Source organism: Trichomonas vaginalis, chromosome VI (assembly GCF_026262505.1).
Source record: "Trichomonas vaginalis G3 chromosome VI, whole genome shotgun sequence".
Taxonomy (NCBI): Eukaryota; Parabasalia; order Trichomonadida; family Trichomonadidae; genus Trichomonas; species Trichomonas vaginalis.
In genome coordinates, this window is record NC_067208.1 from 4,841,051 (window position 1) to 4,860,068 (window position 19,018).

Genomic DNA, 19,018 nt, shown 5'->3' on the forward strand with positions numbered 1-19,018 from the left:
TTGACCCTTAAATTTACCATTAACTCTTAAAACTACATATCTTCTGTCTCCAACTTCAATTTTGACAGGGTAAACGTTATTAGTTACGAAAATGAAATTGGCAACATTCTGAGCAGTTCTTCTGGGTTGATTCTTTTCATTAATTCTTATCTCATTATCCGTTATAATTGATTTTAAAGCGTTGAAGTTTGCGAGTCTGTCTTCACCTACATTCTTGAGTTTATTAAGTACAAGAAGCATTTTATTCTCAACTACTGAATTGAAATTACCCGTTAGCTCACCTATTTCAGTAATGTTTTTGCATGAATAACCAGCGAGAAGTTCAGAAATAATGTCTGTAAATCTGTTTTTACCTGTTCCCTGAAGTCCTTTCAAAATAATTGCTGTTTCATTCTTGATTCCAGGATGTTGAATCATTGATGCAATCCAGCCGAGAAGGTATTTATACACTTCTTCATTATTATCACAAATGACTTCTTTAATGAAATTCATAAACATCTCAATTTTTGAGTAATCAAGCTTTTCAAGAATGTTGTATTTATAACCCTGAAACGTTGAGAAAACATCGGGGAATCAGATTTAAAGCAAACACCCTTAACGGTTAATGAAGACAATTGATTTAATAGTACATCCCATGCTGTTATTGTTTTACCTTCTTCTTTAAATAATTTAATCATTTTAGTGACTCTTTCATGTTTGATTGAAGAACGAATGATATTTGATTCATTTTGTCGTGTATGTTGTAATCTTTCTGAATGAAATATTTGTTTCCACAATCTACAAAACGGATTACACGTGATAAATCCTCAATTACTTCAGAACTGTTTTTATACTGATGATTTTCAGCCTTGCGTCTAATATCTGTTATCAAAAACGAGTCGTCAAGTTTGATGTCAAATGTTATTTTCGGCTTACGTAATAAAGGCAAAACATATTCATCATAATATTCCTTTTGATATAGTTTTAGAATCTTCACCAAAACAAATGGAGAAGTCATTAAATGTGCATATCTACCACGTGCTTTTTCAAAATTACTTTTTGCATTTTCTGTTAAACTGCAGAAGTTATAAACGTTATCGTATGCTTCATTAATCAAATGATCAGGTAACGAATTAATAGCTTGAAACAGTGTGAATAATGTTATTTCTTTTTCTAAATTCATGTTTCCACCGTCATTATGTACTTCAAAATCACAGATGCCATCAACTATGCTCTGAGCTAGTTTATCGTCAATGTTTACATCTTTGTTTTCATTCATATAGTCTTTATTTCTTCATTCTTCTGTTCAACTCTTACCTTAATATTCAAATCATTTAATATATCATTCACTGTTCTGTTAATGTTGAATCATAACTTCCACGAATGAATGAGTATGTATTGATTGGTTCTGTTGCATTCTTGCGAACTCTTGAATCAGCCATAACTACTAAAGAACGCTTTGAATCATCATTGAAGTCATTATGTCAATATCATAATCATTGCAGGAATAACATTTAATCATTCTGTTCGAAACTGCATAGAAGAAATTAGTGTTGCAATAAATGTGAAGACCTCCTGAAGCGGTTTTAACGATAACATCTTTATCCGAAAGTTTTGATAAAATGTCTTTTCTAACTGTTTCTTTAAGTTCATCATTGTACGATTTATTGATATCAACATCTATAATCGTTAAATTTAGAATTTTATTTACTAATAAAGCCATACCAGTTTTCCTTCCTCTTCCTCCATCGTATTTGAGGTAGTTATGTAAATCAATCTTGTTTTCACCAATTCTTTCGTTAAGGGTTTTAGTTTCTGCCACAACTAATTCCTCAACTAATGAATCAATAACTTTTTCATCAACTAATGAATCAACTTTTTCATCAACCAATGAATCAGCTAATTCCTCAACTAATGAATCAATAACTAATTCATCAGAAACGATATAGTTGCTGTTGTTGTTTGTTGTTGTCATTTATATAGAAATAAAAAAATAAAAATAATTTTAAAACTAACTTTATTTTTGGACTGCATCATATTTCCACGACTGTTGTCAAAATGTCATGTTGTCACATTTTTTCAGAAAAGTTAAATTACCTGGTGACCTGGTGACCTGGTGACCCTATCAGTTATTCAAAAATAATTCATTATTGAAGAACCTAAAAACATTAATGAGGAAGGCATTCATGAAGCATTATTGAAGAACCTATGTTGTTGTCAAAATGTCATGTTGTCACATTTTTTCAGAAAAGTTAAATTACCTGGTGACCTGGTGACCTGGTGACCCTATCAGTTATTCAAAAATAATGAATTTCATTAGTTAGAAAAATAACGCTAATTTTATTTTTATTTATTATTTCGTTTTGTATGTAAAGACAGTAATGACAAACATTGAGTTTGAAACAGTTAGAAAGATAGACAATGACACCAAAGTGGTTAGAATAGGTGATTTAAACGTAAGATACTCAAAGAAATACAACAAATATTCTTTGTCAGACATTATATCTCCATCTGAAAAGAAAACAAACGACTGGGTTAGAAATGCTTCAACTCAGAAAATTTTGACAAGAAATCCCGAGCTTATGATATCAGTAGCATTTCATGGAACAAGAGCATATCTTATAGACAAAAGTCTTATACCAATAGTTTTGTTATGGTTAGACCCAGTTGTTGGATATAACTTCATAACATATGGTTCATTCGATACGGAACGTTGCAGTGAAGGCTTACTTTACATCGTTCAGAAACCGAAGGACTTCAACACAAAAAGATATAAGATAGGAAGGACATATAATATAACTCAAAGATATGACAGTACAGTCAATAGAGTCAAGGTTGTGTTTGTTAATGATATGAGAGCTGCTGAAACAGAACTGCTTGAAGTTTTTGAGAAAATGTATGGTGCTCCCACGAAAGGTAAAGAAACGTTTGAAGTAGATGAGATAGATAAAGCTATAAAATTATTTGACGAAGTTGCTGAAAAATACATGTAAAGCGTTTATTTTTGGTCTTTTGTGAAAGTCAGAAAATAAAGTTAGTTTTATTTTTATTTATTTTTTTATTTTGTATGTAAAGACAGTAATGACAACATCAGAGAACACAACAACAGTTATAGTCCATGAAGCCATAAATGAGGAATACGAGTACATACAATATAACAAACAGTTACGTATTGCATAGCAGTTGGAAAAATTATGGACTCCATAGACAAGAAAGTTCATGAGAAGTTAGATGAAGAAGAACTCGAAGATACAGTAGAGAATGCTAAACATTTGTTTGAAGAAGAAGTTGGAAAAATGTGTGAAAAACAGAGAAGATGAGGAATAAAAATTAAATTTGGATTGAGTTTAAAAATTCATCTTTATTAAATTCATCTCTTCCAATCAATTTATTTATTCTATTAAATTCTTTTATTTTTGCTTCACTCAGTTTAAGGATTGAACGGTAAGTTTTTAATTTTTCGATTATTTCTTTATCATTTTCAACCCCACCACATTGCTGCTTCTTTTTGCAATAGCATATTTTTGATTTAATCCTGTTTAGTTTCTTTTTATATTCATCGTCTGGACTCTTGGTTGCTTCGTTGTCACTCATTTCTTACGAAATAAAAAAAAATTAAATGTTATTTAAATATAATGGAGTAATAAAATAAATCGGAATTTCTATTAATTTATTGTTAACCTCAACTAATACATTACCGTTAATATATCTAACAAATCCAGCTATTGTGTCAAATCTTCGTCTTCTTTTTGTCATTGATTTATCAGTTTTTCCATAATCGAGATGAATCAAAACTTTATCCCCTTGTTTAAAATTCATGAGCCCCGAATTAATTTGTTCACGTTTAACATCATTTAACCTTTCCATTTGCTTTCTAATATATTTCCATTCTTTTGAAATATCATTTTTCATTTCCACTGGTTTCATGTTTATAGTTCTATGCCATGTATTATTGTAATAATATACTAACTGCTGTATGATGGAGTCATGATTTCCATCCCAGTATATCTGACCGTTAACCCCTAACGCATCTCTAAGAGTTCTCATTACTGCATCAACTATTTTATTATGAAACGTATATGAAGAGGATGAAAAGTAAAAATTAATTTGTGGGAAATAATGAGCCATAGCTGCCTGAAATCCTTTATCACCATCACCCCTGATATTATCTACTCTTTCATGATCTAGTAAGTATTGAATAGCTCTTCTTGTTTCCTGTTCTATTTTCCCTTTCACCGGAATGCAATATAAATATCTTGTGTTAATGTTAATGGCAAATAAATAAGTAACGTTTCCTTTTGAATATTCTAAATGATCGATTTCGTATGAATATGGATATGGTGCAAATGAAGGGCGACCAAATTTTTTCTTTAACGGTTGAATTTTTGGGTCAATTGGTTTATTTAATATCTTGAAATCTTTTTTAAAATCTTTTTGCTTCTTTAATGTTTGAAATGGATATAATAAAGTGAATGATGAAGGATTAACTGAAGGAGGAGGAGGTACTACTGTTGGAGGTACTACTGTTGGAGGTTTTGGGGTTGCAAGTGGTTTAATTTTATCTGCTTTGATTTTGGATGATGAAGTTTTGGATTTCATTCCTTCTTTCATTAATTCTGGATGTATTTTATTCATTTGTTTTAAATATGCTGTATATAAAGGTTTGATATACTTTCCCGCTTCGAGTTTATGTTGAAGGATGAATTCCAAAAGTTGATCTTCATTTAAAAGTCGGGCTGAATATGGTTTAACTAATGAATCATAAATTAAAGCTTGTGCTTCATTTATGGTCTGAATGACCTGGGCGTTTTGTTCCTTTGTTTTTTGCGGCTCAGGATTATATAAATTATATAATTCATCAATATCTTCTTCTGTTAATACTTTATTTTTGAAATCTTTCAATTGTTTAAGTTGTGATTTAGTTTTTCCCTTTGCATATTCATTATTTTTAATTTTGTCTTTAATTTTAGAAATTATTTTATCATGATATTTCAAAATTTCATTTTTATAATGTGACCAATAATAATCCATATCATCACCCGTTATATTTTCATCATATTTTTGGAGATATGCTTTTAATTCATAATAAGTAAGAGAATTTTGATTAAATACTAAATCATCAATTAAATTTTTAAATCTACATTATTCATTTATATAAAAATAAAATAAATGTTTTAAGGGCGCTCACCTCTTTGATCAAGAATCAAAACCATCATTCAACGGTTCCTTTTGTCTCTTCTGTGGCATTCCATTAAAATTTTAAATTGTATTAAATAAACGGCATACAACATCCATTTTCACAACATACAGCCTTAGTGTGTGCTCCTGTTAATGCAGTCTTACCAATTGTTAAGCGAGTCATTGACCTGTTTTTAAGTTGTAAATTAATATTCTGACCATCAAATATCACTTTATCATTTATTATATCCAAATAATTTTTAGGTGTTAATTGTTTATTTTGTCGTAAACTAACACCTTTCATTTTTTGCGCAATCTTTTTAAAATCACCTCCATCAATTGAACCGTTGAATGATGTATAACACTTGGGGCATAAAGCAACCATGTTATCACCTTGTTTCTCAATTGCTAAACCCAATAACTTCTTCTCATGTGCTTTTTCTTCAGCTTTATTCTTTAATTTAGGTTTAAATTTCTCATCAAAACAGAAGAAATCAAATGGTGCGAATTTGAAAATGTTTTTATCATAAAATTGTTTATCGGTAACAATTGCTTGAAATGCTTGAGTGTTAGGAAGATTTGGATCACCAGCGATTGCCCAATAAGATGAATCAGTATCACCTTCAATGAAATGAAAACGATTAACATTCATGCATTTATACATAAAATCATAAATGAAAACCAAATACCAGTATTTAGCATTATCTAAAGTGAAGAATGCCTCTTGTAAACATGTTCACATCTATAAAATCTATCTTTGAGCATCACTTGATATGTATCTTCACCTATTTCTCTTATGTTTTTAAACTTATTTGACATACATGCAACGCGTGCCTTCTGTGCATTCATTATTTTAGTCTTTGTGTAATTTTGTGTATTCATTGCATCGTAACCATATGATCCATTAAGTGAAATCTTGCAAAATAAACTTTTTCCTTTATTTCCTTCTAATTCAGCCTTTTGTCTTTCGTTCATAAATTCGTTCGCAAATTCATTAAAACAAGTGTTTTTAGTAAATGTTAAAATTGATTGAATATCATCAATGATAAAATGAAATCTGTCTATTAGATACCAAAGATAATAAGAAGAAAATGGTTGATATTGGTTGTGTGTTGATGCTAACTGAGTTAATTTCCTCTGTTTCTGGTCAACTGGTAGATTGTTTGATTTCATGTAATTATACATAAAACTGCCAATTGTTTTTTCATCTGTGATAATATCTAAGTTTCTTATTATCGGTAAAAAGTTTATGTAATCATTAATGTATTTTTCATCAATGTGACCCTTTACTTCAGCCACGAATAAAGTATTTTTCTTCTTAATTATTCCCAATGCTTTTGCTTTCTTTGTTGCTGTATCACAAATGATAACACCATTCAATCTTCCCGGCATATACATTTTATGGTCAGTATATTGAATGAAATCATGAGGATTAGATGAAAATGATGAAGGATATAATGAATTAAAATCAACACCAACGAAATGAGTCATAATGTTGGTGGTGTCCTCATTTGATACAGTTTTAGTTTCTGGATTATATGAAAGTTTATTAATGTGCGTGATTCCTTTAAGATTTACTCTATGTTGAACATTTGATAGACCACCAGTAATTCCATTACGGAGAATGTGATAAGCTTCAACTGAATCTAAAGTCATTGGTAAATTATTTTTTAATGCATAATTTCTTAAATTGATTCTTAAACGTTGAACATCTTCATCTTTATTTGATTTTACGACATTACAATAACAACACATTAACTGACAATTTTCTTTGGTATGTGGTTTTTCATTATCGATTCTATCTAATGTTGGTTTATTTGCATATGTAAACGCTTTACCACACATTTTGCATTTAGATGAAAGGATTAAATCGTGATAGTATTGAAAATCATCCATTGAAACATTATTTTTAGTATCTCTTTCTGCTTTTTCATCTTGTTTCTTATATGATTCAATTTTATATTTCCAATACTTTTTCGTTAATTCAAAACTTGATTCTATCTCTTCCTCAGGATATTTTTCATTAGGATTAAAGTCTTTATATGCTAAAGCGTAACGAATCATTGAAGCATTCGATGATAAAGAAAGATTATGAAGCATGTCAATTTTATAAACAAATGTTTCTTCAATAATTTTATCGATTGGGTCAATCATAATTTCAACATCTTTATTGCAATAATGAATAAAATATTCTAATCTATTCTTAAAATTTTTAGCATCATTGAGATATATTTGATAATCACTATCTGATATAGTTTCTTGAGTTAATGCTGAATAAAATGAATCTTTCGTGAATGGTTCCACTTTATATAATTCTTCTTCGTAATTTTCCCATGTGATGAATTGATAAGGGAAAAAGGATTTAACACGTGATTTATTGTTTCCGAAATCTTGAGTGAATTGGTCTAATGTCCCACCCGCTATATAATTTCTGATGTCAATAAATCTCAATTCATATGGAACGTTTGTTTTCTTTACAATGACTTGCTTAAATTGTGAAGATGAACCCAGCATTGATTTTATTTTCCATTTTGCAGTGTTTAAATCATGAAGAATTAAATTTAAATCAAACTTTCCCGAATTAAAACCTATGATATTCACTTTATTGAATTCCTCATTAGAAGTTCTTTAAATGCTTCCTTCTGTTTTTCATTTAATGTATGAGACAAAGTCCCCACCGTTTGCGGCTTCAATAATTCTTCATATTGTTCAATATTTGATTTAGCAACTAATGAACAGGTTGAAAATAAAAACTCAATCCAATCAGAAATAAAAGAATCACTCGAAGTTAAGCAAAAATTCCTCGTATATGTTTTATCGTTTAATTTAACCGTTGATGATACCATGAATGGTTTTAAGTAAGCGTTCAAAGTTGCACACTCAGAAAGTTGTAATTCTTCTTTAGTCTCTAATGTTTCAAAGTCAAAAGTAATATAATATCTTGTCGGTTTATAATATTTCTGCAAATTGTGAGCTAATAACCACTGATATATCTTCTGTTTCGTAATATGTGGTGCATATGGTTGCTGTGTCTTTTGCAATTGAACGTCTTGAATTAATCTTCCATTATTTTCTTTACATTTCTCACAATGCTTTAAAAATCTTCTTTGGTTTTTCCTTTCTGGATCATCACGGATAGAATAAACTTCTTCTTTACAATATGGACAAACTTTATAGCCGGTGAGTGCTTCAACGTCTGTTATTCTGTCAGCGTGAAGTTTTCCACATGGACTCTGTGTTAATAAAATATTTACTGTTTCAAATTCTGGATCTATCATTATTGATTCCACTAATGGAAAGTCTACCTTATTTATGTCCACGTCTTCTGGTTGAGGATCACAATAATAGAAATCAATATTAACATTTAACATTCTCGCTAATCTCTCACTTTCTGATGAAATGTCAAAACCTTCATATGCATCTATTGCTTCATTTAAATAGCTTCTACGAGTTTTAGGATTAACACCATCAGGAATGTTATAGAAGCGTTTAAATAACCTTCTACCTTCTGCTCTAATTTGATTATCATTCATTTTAGCTGTTCCGTTTTTGTTCATTTATGTAAGAATAAAAAAAATTAAAAATAAAGTTTATTTTTTAAAGCCCATAAAATGAATTAAGAACACATAAATTTTTATCATCTGCGACGTGACGAATACATTTTAATTTACTCAAGAATGCGTACCCTGATACATTAAATCTAATTCCTGTCTTATTTAATTTCACAACTTTGAAAAGGAATGTATGAATAGCTATAAAATGATGAGAAGATGTTTTATGGGTTGCTTCCATTTTTTCTGAAATAAATGAATAAATATAATGTTTATAAGTTTTCATATCTTTTATGTTCTTAATAACGAATGGTATAGACCTTTCAACTTCGTCTTCCTTCGGTGCTGTTCTTTCATATGAAACATTATTGGTATCTTCAATAATGAAACCACAATCACACAAAATTTTATAGGTTCCAATGGTTTCTTTTGATATTTTATCTAATAAATCAAAAACTTTATCAACACCTGTGCATTTATTTAAATAATAATTTGTGTAAATATCATGATCTTCTTTCTTAATCGTATTAGTTGCATATGTCACGTTTTTAAGAGCTTTTTTGAATTTTCGAATCTAAAGGTGGTGAAAGTAGGATACAGGGGTATTTTCTTATCAATAAATTGTAACTTATGTTTACGAATAAATTTAGTACCTTCTTCTGAAAGTGTTTCGTCTATTTCACCATCTAATAAATTTTGTGTTGATTCTGAGACATAATTTTTATATCTTTCTTCATGAGATTTCTGAACTTCTGATTCTGAAGCTGGGATATTCATTAAACCCTCTACTTCATTTTCATTATATTTTTCAATTTCTCTTAATTCCTTAATTTTTTCATCTATTTCATCTCTTATTTTTTCCAGTCTTTCAATTTCATCATATTCATCATCTTTAATCCGTTCTTCATAATATTCAGGGAAAACATCGGGTTCTTTAGGTTTTTCTTCTTTAGATGTGGGATATAAGAAATTTATAACATCATCTTTATTCATTTTTCCATCATAATCAAATTCATTTAAGAACTCTGTGAATTTTTTACAATTTCTTAAATAATATTTATCAACCTCATAACCTGCCTCCTCTAATATATCCTTTATTTCCCCGTTTGTGAATCCTAATTTTTAACGTCGTTAGTTTTGACGCTCATTTCATACAAAATAAAAATAAATTATTCAGAAATGAAAGAATGAATCAAATAATTGATTTCATAAATTCAAATAATCATTGGTTTCAATTTATTTTTAAAGTTTATTTTACTCGTTTATGACTCCATTGATTCCAATCAGGATTTAAACAATAATTAATAAATACCATCCTCCTTTCATTCCTGTTGTCAAAATGTCATGTTGTCACATTTTTTCAGAGAAATTAAATTACCTGGTGACCTGGTGACCTCATCAGTTATTCAAAAATAATGAATTATTGAATAACCTGACATCATCTATATATAGCTTCTTTTATAAAAGATCAAATAAATTATTTATGTATGGGCTGAGTGTAAATGTGGATGACATAAACGATTTTGTATCATTTTTTTAATGATTTATTCAAAAACGTAAGAATAAAAACCGTAAGAATCATACATTTTTTTAATGATTTATTCAAAAACGTAAGAATAAAAACCGTAAGAATCATACATTTTTTACTTCATATGTTAATTTTTTTAATGATTTATTCAAAAACGTAAGAATAAAAACCGTAAGAATCATACATTTTTTACTTCATATGTTAGAAAAAATGATACAAAATCGTTCAATATCGTATGAATTCTTACGTTTACAAAAAACGTCACACAACCCGCACTTATATACTACTAATATCTCGCAATATCAAAATTGAGATATTGAGTGAATTATGCATTATAGAGATTAAAAATCTGATTTGTGAAAACATCTCATCAGTTTCTAGCTAATTCAAAAATCTTTACTATCTTATTCGATTAAAATGAAAAGGGAATAGTTTCATTATGCTTTAAATGACAGCCTTATAATATAATCATAGTTTTCGCTCAATATGCAGCATTTTTTTTCGAAATCTATGGTCAATATCCTAAATACTGATTGCTTTGCATTTATATCTCTTACATTTTCTATACCCACATCACTATTCATTGCTATTCCTATCTTTTTCATTCTTGTTTGTTTCTCATAATTTCTCAAAAAACATGATAACTTGATATTTGTAAATATCATACTTTATAACGTAAATAAGAACTTGACCTATTAAGAAAAGCAGTAATGAAAAGAAAATCTGAAATTCATAAAAATTACAAGTTTCTGATGACAATTAGCTTAATTAAACCAGGTACAAGATTATATAATTGTATTTTCTATCCAATTATCCATATAATATCTTATCCAGAAAAAATAACTAGTAGTATATGTTGAAGGGTTGTGTGACTTTTTTTGTAAACGTAAGAATTCATACAATATAGAACGATTTTGTATCATTTTTTTTAACATATGAAGTAAAAAATGTATGATTCTTACGGTTTTTATTCTCACGTTTTTGAATAAATCAAGATTTAAAAAATTTTCAAAATTGTAAGACATTTACACTCAGCCCATACATAACGAAATAAACACATTAAAAAAATTAACATTAATTTTAAAATAATTTATATTTCATCACTTATAAAAGAAGCTATATATAGATGATGTCAGGTTATTCAATAATTAAACATTGTTTAAATCCTGATTGGAATCAATGGAGTCATGAATGAGTAAAATAAACTTTAAAAATTCATGTCTTACATTTTTGAATAATTTATTTTTTTTATTTTTTATTTTATAATAAATGAGTATAACAACTAATTCATTGAAATCTTTAAAGTTCACTAATTCAGAATTAGAAAATATTTTAGAAAATTTTGGAGACGGTTCTTATCCAACATATATGCAGAATGTGAAAGAGTTTTCCAGATTGTTGAATGAATTTAAATATAACGGACCAATTACTAAAAAGGCTATAATGAGATATTTATATCCCAAAAAAGTTGAAAAACAGGAGAATATTCCTCTTTATGGTCCAGAGGACCTGGGCTCAGAGAGCCTTGAAACACCTCCTGAATATTTTGAAGAAAAAATTAAACAAGATGAATATTATAACGATGAGATTGAAAAACTGGAAAAAATAAGAGATGAAATAGATGAAAAAATTAAGGAATTAAGAGAAGTTGAAAAATATAATGAAAATGAAGTAGAGGGTTTAATGAATATCCCAGCTTCAGAATCAGAAGTTCAGAAATCTCATGAAGAAAGATATAAAAATTATGTCTTAGAATCAACACAAAATTTATTAGATGGTGATATTGACGAAACACTTTCAGAAGAAGGCACAAAATTTATTCATAAACATAAGCTTCAGTTTATTGACGATGGAGATTATCCATGTATATTACTTTCACCCCCTCTCGATTCTGAGAAATTCAAAAAAGCTCTTAAAAACGTGACATATGCAACTAATACGATTAAGAAAGAAGATCATGATATTTACACAAATTATTATTTAAATAAATGCACAGGTGTTGATAAAGTTTTTGATTTATTAGATAAAATATCAAAAGAAACCATTGGAACCTATAAAATTTTGTGTGATTGTGGTTTCATTATTGAAGATACCAATAATGTTTCATATGAAAGAACAGCACCGAAGGAAGACGAAGTTGAAAGGTCTATACCATTCGTTATTAAGAACATAAAAGATATGAAAACTTATAAACATTATATTTATTCATTTATTTCAGAAAAAATGGAAGCAACCCATAAAACATCTTCTCATCATTTTATAGCTATTCATACATTCCTTTTCAAAGTTGTGAAATTAAATAAGACAGGAATTAGATTTAATGTATCAGGGTACGCATTCTTGAGTAAATTAAAATGTATTCGTCACGTCGCAGATGATAAAAATTTATGTGTTCTTAATTCATTTTATGGGCTTTAAAAAATAAACTTTATTTTTATTTATTTTTTAATTTTTTATTCTTACATAAATGAACAAAAACGGAACAGCTAAAATTTAATGTGACCATCAAACTGATTAACATATACAATTACTCATTTCTGATGGTAAAACTTTTCAGAAATCTCATGAAGATGAAGAAATTCTTGCCACTTGAATTGGTTTAAATTCTGCTTTCATTGCTTCTTTCTGTTCATTGAACACTGGATCGAATAAAGCAACTTTAAAGAATTTCTTAGCTGGAATTTCAGGTCTAATATTTGCATATTGACCATCAAACTGATTAACATATCGTGGTAATCCATCCGGTCCCTCTTCAACAGCATTTAATTCTTCATTGAAATAAGAATATGGAATAAGATGGTATGAATACATTGGACCATTTTCACCTTTTCCAATGTATTGTTTAACAGCTTTTCCATTTTCATCAAATTGCATAGGATAATGTTCATTATATGCTTTACGTTTAGGATAATCCGTCATTGTTAATTTATACCCATTTATGACTTTAATATTACCTTGACCATCAGTAACAAAGACTTCTTTTATTCCATCAGGCTTTCCATTTGGTCCTGTAATGTCTGCTTCATGTGCTTCCCAATTTGGTCCATGATGTTTGGCATATGCTTGAGCTTCTGGTAATGTTAAAACGTTTCTCATTTGTTTAACATCTTTTTGAAGACCAGCAACAATATGAACTAATTCTTTCATTCCATCTGGAACTTTCATAGTTCTATTATAATATGCACCCTTTTTGTTTGTCCCTTGTTTTAATGGAACCTGTAGAAGATTTGCTATTTCTGTCATGTTTAATTATAAATAAAAAATAAAAATTAATTATAAAAAGTTAATCAAATTTAACACTTCCTTTATTTAAATCAACTATTATTTTTCCATGTTCACCTAATTGCTGATATTGTGTGTAAAGTTCATTAATGCTCATTGGTAAATTCACTTGATAAAGCATAACGTTCAACTGTTGACGACTAAACCCACTGAAAATGAAAAGGGTTGATAGATTTGATTTAATGTTTGTGCTTAATGCTTTGAAATATTGAACAGCCATGAAGAATGAACACTGAATGTGTCGACATTGAGTTAATAACTGATTAAAATATGATTTCTCGTTTGTTATTAGTTTTGATTTCACTGCATCATCTAGAAAAATGAGTGAATGCAAAAATTCTCTATCAAAATTTGAAATAGAAAGTGTTTCAAATAATTCATCCCGTTGTTTATCAATAATTTTATCCTCTAATCCTTGCTTCTTGATTGTATTATATAATTCTTTATACATTAAAAAGTTTTTTAAATAATCTTCTGCTTCTTCTTGTGATAAATAAATAATTGGAATTTTGATTAAATGTTTTAAAGATTCAAATGTATCATCTGAAGGTGAACCTGAACGGTTGATATAAATTAACACATGTGAATGGGGGGAAGTGTTAGCAATAATGATAATTTGTTTTAATATTGTTAATGTTTTACCTTTATTTTGTTTACCAATTGCTGCAGTGATTGAATTTAAGTAACATTCAGAATATGGAATTTTCATTAATTTTCCTTAGATAGAGCATTTCTATTATCACTCAATGCTTCATTAATCATATCATCTATGTATGTATTATATACATCTGTTAATTCTTCAGAATTGAAATCCATTTAATCAAAAATAAATTTATAATTTTAAACATTTCTATTAATCAATATTTCATCATATGAACTTCTATACTGTGGTGGTGTACCTGTTGGATGATATTTCAAACCTTCGTCCGGTGTCCATGTCCAATACGTAGTCCTAGTAAACCAAACCTGAGGAGGATTTGTCACCTTTGAACAGTAAGTGTCATTTTCACCCTGAATGATTGGATAAGCTTTCACTTGTACTGTAACTTGTGAATTGAAAGTTTCTAATCCATCAAAGAATATACCTGCTCCATCACGTTGAACTGGAATAGTGCATAAGAATGAGGTTTGGTCTTTCCATGTTCTAGCTAATGGCGTGCCATTATCATCATTCAGTGGTCTAGTTAATGAGTCCTCGTATTCTTCTGCGCATTCATTCACTCCATCTAAATCAGAAGCTTGAAGCATACGTGTAAAGAATATGTCGCCCACTGTGGTCATCGCTTGATCGGGGAAGTTTCTGGAATCTATAGTGACCTGAAGACCTCGAAGCATTGGATTTTCTAAAACTGTTCTTTGCATTGCATTCTTTGGAAATGTTAACACAACATCTGTAACATTATGAAGAGCGTATGAGAAATCTGAGCTGATACCTTCAGGAGTGATGCAACCTCCATTTAGTGAACGAACGTCAATATGTTGAGCTGGAATCATGAATGGATCTTCCTTACTGAATAAACGTGGTATTGCTTTAACTGATTCTTCAATTAAACCGTATCCTGGTGTAATGCATTTATCCTCTAAAACTTCCATCTTTGTGCATGAAATAATAACGTCATCAACTGTTGCGTCAGCAGATGTAGCGGCTAAGCTTGTAATTAATTTGGCAGGAAGTCCGATTTGTTGGAATTTGCGATCATATTTATAAACATGATTCATAATCTTTTCATAATTTTCATCAGTTATCTTTTCATAAACGTAATTTTGTAAATCAGCAACTCTTAACGGGTCAACCTGACAAAATACTAAAGTATCCCTGAAAACATAATATTTAAGAATGATTTCACCAAATGATTTAGGATAATCATCGAACGCCTGAAATGCTAACAAATCATTTACCGGAATAATCATATCAAAAGTGACATCAACTTCTTCATTTGCGTTCTTGAAAACTTCTGAAGGGTCAATATATTTACCACATACTGAGTTATCATATTTTTGAACATTATTATATAACGAATGAACAAACTTTTTAACTTTCCTTTCTGATTTTGGTTTATATGTTGCAAATGCGAAAGATTCACGGGCACAATCCATCTGAAGATAACCAGCATCACCTCTTTCGGTTTCTACTTCTAATTGTTTAAAGTTTTGATTTGATGATTTGTAACCAACGAATAAACGCATGCATTTAAAAGCGGCATCACATGTGAAAGCTTTATTTGAAACTAGAGTTGCTTTAACTTTGCGTTTAATATATGTGTCACCTAATTGGTTCACATCATGAGCCGGATTTGTAATTCTTAAATGAGTTTGTTTATCATCAAAATATGGAGCATCAGAGTCATAGCATGAACTTTCAAGTTCTCTATAATATCTTCTACCGTCATTCTTTGCGAATATTTCATTTATCTTTTCGAATGAATGAAACACATTTCCATTAATCGGTTTAGTGTTTGGCACCAAATAGTTAGTCGTCATTTATTAATAAATAAAAAATCAAAATTAAAAGATGAAAATGAATTTTTAATTTTAATGAAATAATCAACTATGGCTGCAGGTATATTTAAGAAACTGTGGGATAAAGTAAAAAGAGGAGCGCATAAAGTTTGGGAAACAATGAAGAAGGGAGCAAATTGGATATTTAAGAATAAAGAAGCAATTAGTGACGTTGCTGAATCAATAACACCAAAAGCTGCCCCAATAAGAGAAATATTAAATAAAGGAGAAAAAGTTTATCAAAGACTTCAACCGATACTAAGATAAAAATAATATTTATTTATTTTTCCACTATTTACCTCCTATTTTATTAAGTATTCCTTCAGCAATTCCACCAATTGCGTTACCTGCTTGTGCTCCCATCGCCGGATTACCTGCTTTAGTACCTAATACTCCACCTATGATAGTTCCTGCCGTTTTCGCTACTGGTGCCAAAAAGTTTGCAACGGGTTTAATAATCTTTTTATGAACCCAACCCGCAGCTTTCTTAATTCCATCCCATAATTTTTTAAAGAATCCTGCCGCCATTTCTGATTTAATATTAATTAAAAAATATATTTCATCACTTATATTCTAATTTTTATTTAATGATAAATGAAACCGATTTTAAAAATAAATGAAACAGAGGAGGAAGAAATAAATGAAAGTGAAAATGTTCAACAAAAAATAAACGTTGTTAAACCAATTACTGAAATAAAAATTTTTTCATCTGTTGAAGAATTTAATGACTATTATGCTAATAATAAAAAATTATTTGAAGAATTGACAACATGTAAATTGAATAAAATGTTTAAAGTTGATGGATTCAAAATTTCAAAAATAAAAGGAGTGGTTAGTTTGAAATCTATTCCTCAATCAAGAATCACCTCATTAATGAAAATAGATGATTTAACAAAAAAAATAGAAATTATTGAAGAAAGAATGAATCAAATAATTGATTTCATAAATTCAAATAATCATTAGTTTCAATTTATTTTTAAAGTTTATTTTACTCATTCATGACTCCATTGATTCCAATCAGGATTTAAACAATGTTTAATTATTGAATAACCTGACATCATCTATATATAGCTTCTTTTATAAGTGATGAAATATAAATTATTTTAAAATTAATGTTAATTTTTTTAATGTGTTTATTTCGTTATGTATGGGCTGAGTGTAAATGTCTTACAATTTTGAAAATTTTTTAAATCTTGATTTATTCAAAAACGTGAGAATAAAAACCGTAAGAATCATACATTTTTTACTTCATATGTTAAAAAAAATGATACAAAATCGTTCTATATTGTATGAATTCTTACGTTTACAAAAAAAGTCACACAACCCTTCAACATATACTACTATAACTTGATCAATACCAAATGATTTTTTAACTAGTAAATAAAGTATTTTCTTTACACACACATTGTATATCATAGTTTTTTTTTGGTTTCGCAAAACATCCAAAAACAAATATGCTATAAAAGTGATAATTTTAGCAAAACGAAACCCTTATGTCATAACTCCCAAACCCTCATCAAATAGTATAATAATTTCAAAGTAAATCAAGTTTATATTATTTTGTTCAAATTTGATCATTCAAATTGTCGATGTGACTTAAATACTATGAAATTTAATTGTTAAACTTCTGCATATTGTCGGTGGTCGTAATAAAAACAGAGTAAAACCAAAATTCATGAAAATATCGAATCGAATTGATTTTTTAATGAGATATTCAAATTATATCTATGACAGTTCATCATTTGAAGCTTGTTCATATAGGGAACATCCATCTTTTATCGAGATTTATACTAAAGTTGCCTCAAAATCTCGATTGAAAGGCATTGAATTTAGTTTTGAGAAGACTTTTTTAAATTTTGCGGATTATTAATTAGTATATCATTAAGATCATATTGTATTAAGTTATCAATTCTCTTAAATTTTGAAAGCTTAAGAAATTTAAAAGCACAAACAAATATATATTATTAAAATCATTGTATTGATCAATTTAAAAAAATTTGAAATTTTGAATTCGAATTTAAATGTAAGCTTTAATAGTTGTAACAGAATAGGAAGCATCACAGATGTCAATTTAGATTAATGAAAAGTTGAAATTTTTCCAATAAAATTTTATTAATGAAAAAAGATTCATGAAATACAATAATAGTAATATAGATATTTTATACAACATGTTATATAAGAGATCACTATAAATAGAATAGCTTTAAACAAAATAATCAAATCAAAATTTGTATTTGTAAACAGCAAGAGTGTTATATGCTAATATTATGTGTAACTACTCATTGGATAATGAATGCAATATAATACATTGATTTATTGGCTAAAGAAAAAAAATTATATCCTTCAATTTGGACAATCCGAAATTTTTCTCATTTTTTTGAATTGCAAAAAAAAAAAAAAAAAAAGGTAGTGGGGCTTCCAGGCACTTCGTGCCCTCTAGCCCCGAAGATGTTTAGTATAAATGAAGTTTTTATTCGGAAAATTGTTAGTCTTCTGGTGTGAATTCGGAGGACTCTTCTTCTTCCTCCATTGCTTCTGGGAAGAAGCCTTCTTCTGGGTCGAAAACATTATATAATGTTTCACTTTTCACAAATTATATATGTTTTCATGTTTTGTCACTTTTCTGTCACTTTTCAGGAAAAAACATTTTTATTATTATATATAAATGAATTTTACAAAACCACCGTTACCGTTCTTTGGAAATAAGAGTAGATGTAAAGATATTATATTGAGAGAACTTAAGAAACTACCGAATGGTCTAACATTTGTAGATTTGTTCGGTGGAAGTTTCTATATATCCCATTTGTGCCATACAATATTCCCAGACTCAAAGATTATATGCAATGACTTCGACAACTATATGAACCGTCTCAAACATATTCCAGACACAAACAATATATTGAAAGAGTTAAAAGAAAAGATACCTATAGGTAAGATGGAACGTATACCATTAGATAAGAAAAATATTGTGAGAGAGGTTTTGAAAAAAGCAGAATATATA

At 28.7% G+C, this 19,018-nt stretch overlaps 4 protein-coding genes and 2 pseudogenes across 6 annotated transcripts, besides 2 other annotated features; 2 read left to right on the top strand and 4 right to left on the bottom strand.

Moving 5' to 3' along the window:
• Positions 1 to 9,976: part of a mobile genetic element that runs on past the window's edge.
• Positions 312 to 1,459, bottom strand: TVAGG3_0806820 (annotated as a pseudogene). The gene has a single exon. A coding segment is annotated over exon 1 (1,148 nt).
• Positions 5,249 to 8,714, bottom strand: TVAGG3_0806830 (annotated as a pseudogene). The gene has a single exon. A coding segment is annotated over exon 1 (3,466 nt).
• Positions 9,977 to 11,505: 1,529 nt separating the features above from the next.
• On the top strand, positions 11,506 to 12,654 carry TVAGG3_0806850 (uncharacterized protein; the record flags this gene model as incomplete). Its single annotated transcript, XM_051247547.1, has 1 exon — positions 11,506 to 12,654. The coding sequence occupies one exon, from the start codon at positions 11,506 to 11,508 to the stop codon at positions 12,652 to 12,654; it is 1,149 nt and encodes a 382-aa protein (XP_051083022.1).
• A 144-nt stretch (positions 12,655 to 12,798) lies between these two features.
• On the bottom strand, positions 12,799 to 13,479 carry TVAGG3_0806860 (uncharacterized protein; the record flags this gene model as incomplete). Its single annotated transcript, XM_051247548.1, has 1 exon — positions 12,799 to 13,479. The coding sequence occupies one exon, from the start codon at positions 13,477 to 13,479 to the stop codon at positions 12,799 to 12,801; it is 681 nt and encodes a 226-aa protein (XP_051083023.1).
• A 97-nt stretch (positions 13,480 to 13,576) lies between these two features.
• Positions 13,577 to 14,934: a mobile genetic element.
• Positions 14,935 to 15,561: 627 nt separating this feature from the next.
• TVAGG3_0806880 (uncharacterized protein) lies at positions 15,562 to 15,999 on the bottom strand (the record flags this gene model as incomplete). Its single annotated transcript, XM_051247549.1, has 1 exon — positions 15,562 to 15,999. A coding segment is annotated over one exon (438 nt), but the record flags the coding sequence as incomplete, so codon positions are not given.
• A 69-nt stretch (positions 16,000 to 16,068) lies between these two features.
• TVAGG3_0806890 (uncharacterized protein) lies at positions 16,069 to 16,284 on the top strand (the record flags this gene model as incomplete). The annotated part of the gene is made up of 1 exon (XM_051247550.1): positions 16,069 to 16,284. The coding sequence occupies one exon, from the start codon at positions 16,069 to 16,071 to the stop codon at positions 16,282 to 16,284; it is 216 nt and encodes a 71-aa protein (XP_051083025.1).
• Positions 16,285 to 19,018: the final 2,734 nt, after the last annotated feature.